Source organism: Trichechus manatus, unplaced genomic scaffold (genome assembly GCF_000243295.1).
Source record: "Trichechus manatus latirostris isolate Lorelei unplaced genomic scaffold, TriManLat1.0 scaffold00109, whole genome shotgun sequence".
Lineage (NCBI taxonomy): Eukaryota > Metazoa > Chordata > Mammalia > Sirenia > Trichechidae > Trichechus > Trichechus manatus.
Genome location: NW_004444045.1, coordinates 8,858,005 through 8,859,558, shown reverse-complemented (window position 1 = coordinate 8,859,558; position 1,554 = coordinate 8,858,005). Strand labels below are relative to the sequence as shown.

Sequence of the window (1,554 nt, the reverse complement as noted above, 5' to 3'; positions counted from 1 at the left end):
AAGAATTATCTTAGGTGAAGGAAAGGACAGCACACACTACAGGGGAAGTCAGCACAACTGGACTAAACCAAAGCTAAGAAGTTTCCTGAAAACAATCAAACATTTTGAGAGACAGAGTAGCAGGGTAGGGGTCTGGGGACCATGGTCTCAGGGGACATCTAGGTCAACTGGCATAACAAAGTTTATTAAGAAAATGGTCTGCATCCTACTTTGGTGAGTGGCGTTTGGGGTCTTAAAAGCTTGCAAGTGGCCATCTAAGATGCATCACTTGGTCCCAACCACCTGGAATAAAGGAGAATGAAGAACACCAAAGACATAAGGAAAGTATTAACCCAAGAGGCAGAAAGGGCCACATAAACCAGAGACTTCATCAGCCCGAGACTAGAAGAACTAGATGGTGCCTGGCTACTACCAACAACCGCCCTGACAGGGAAAACAACAGAGAGTCCCGGATGGAGCAGGAGAAAGGTGGGGTGCAGAACTCAAATCTAGTAAGAAGACCAGACTTAAAGGTCTGACTGAGACTGAGGAACCCCAGAAAGCATGGCCCCTGGATACTCTATCAGCCCAGAACTAAAACAATTTCCGAGGCCAACTCTTCAGACAGCGATCGGACTGGACTGTGGGACATAAAGTGATACTCGTGATGAGTGTGCCTCTTAGTTCAAGTAGATACAAGAGATCAAATGGGTAGCTTCTGTCTGGAGGTGAGATGGGAAGGCAGAGAGGGTTAGGAGCTGGTTGAATGGACATGGGGAATCAGGGGTGGAAAGGAGGAGTGTGTTGTCACAGTATGGGGAGAGTAATCAGAGTCACGTAACTGTGTAAATTATTTATGGGAAAAAATTAAAAAAAAGAATAAGGGCTAAATCAGCTCATCTGTACTTAATGACTTCCTAATTAGTACTGCCAAATTTTACTCACCCCATCCTATGTACTTAACTTAGTAACTTTAAAAAGAAAATCTTTACATCTATTGAGATTCTTGGTAGATGAAGTAATGCTAATCTTAACTCAGAATAAAACCATATGACTAAAGATTATGACTAAACCCATGACTAACGATTATTTTTAAACTTTGAGGCAATCCAAGTGCATAGAAAAACACAGTTTAAGGAATAAACAACAAGAACAACAAAATAAGCATACTGGAAGATAAGAAAAAATAAACCATTAACATTACCACAATGAATGTCAACAGAGATGTTCTCAACACCTCTCTTCACTGTTCTTGGTCGACCTTGCTCAGTGGGTGTTGAACCCCATTCATCAGTCCCTGCGACTGGCTGGTAATGCACCATGAGCTTAAATAGAAAAGATGAGAGCAATAAAGATATCTATATTAAAGTTATCTCTCTATATACATTCCAAAGGGATGTATGTCTTTCAAAACATAATATACAGTCAAATCTTAACTGGAGTTTTGATATGCAACTCACAGCTTGAAATGAGAACCCTGAAAATACATTAGGCTGACAGATCTTCCAACAGTATCCTACACATGGAAGATAGGCCCACACAGTGTGTCAGTGATTTTCTTAATCCACAATGGTA

General features: G+C 40.9%; 1 protein-coding gene across 1 annotated transcript in view; it reads right to left on the bottom strand.

Annotated features, from left to right (window-relative positions):
* Window positions 1-1,554, bottom strand: part of DDHD2 (DDHD domain containing 2) — a 33,767-nt gene that overhangs the window by 29,939 nt on the left and 2,274 nt on the right. Inside the window, 1 exon segment of the mRNA XM_004383402.2 lies at window positions 1,184-1,410. Within this exon segment, the coding sequence (XP_004383459.1) occupies window positions 1,184-1,410 (227 nt within the window).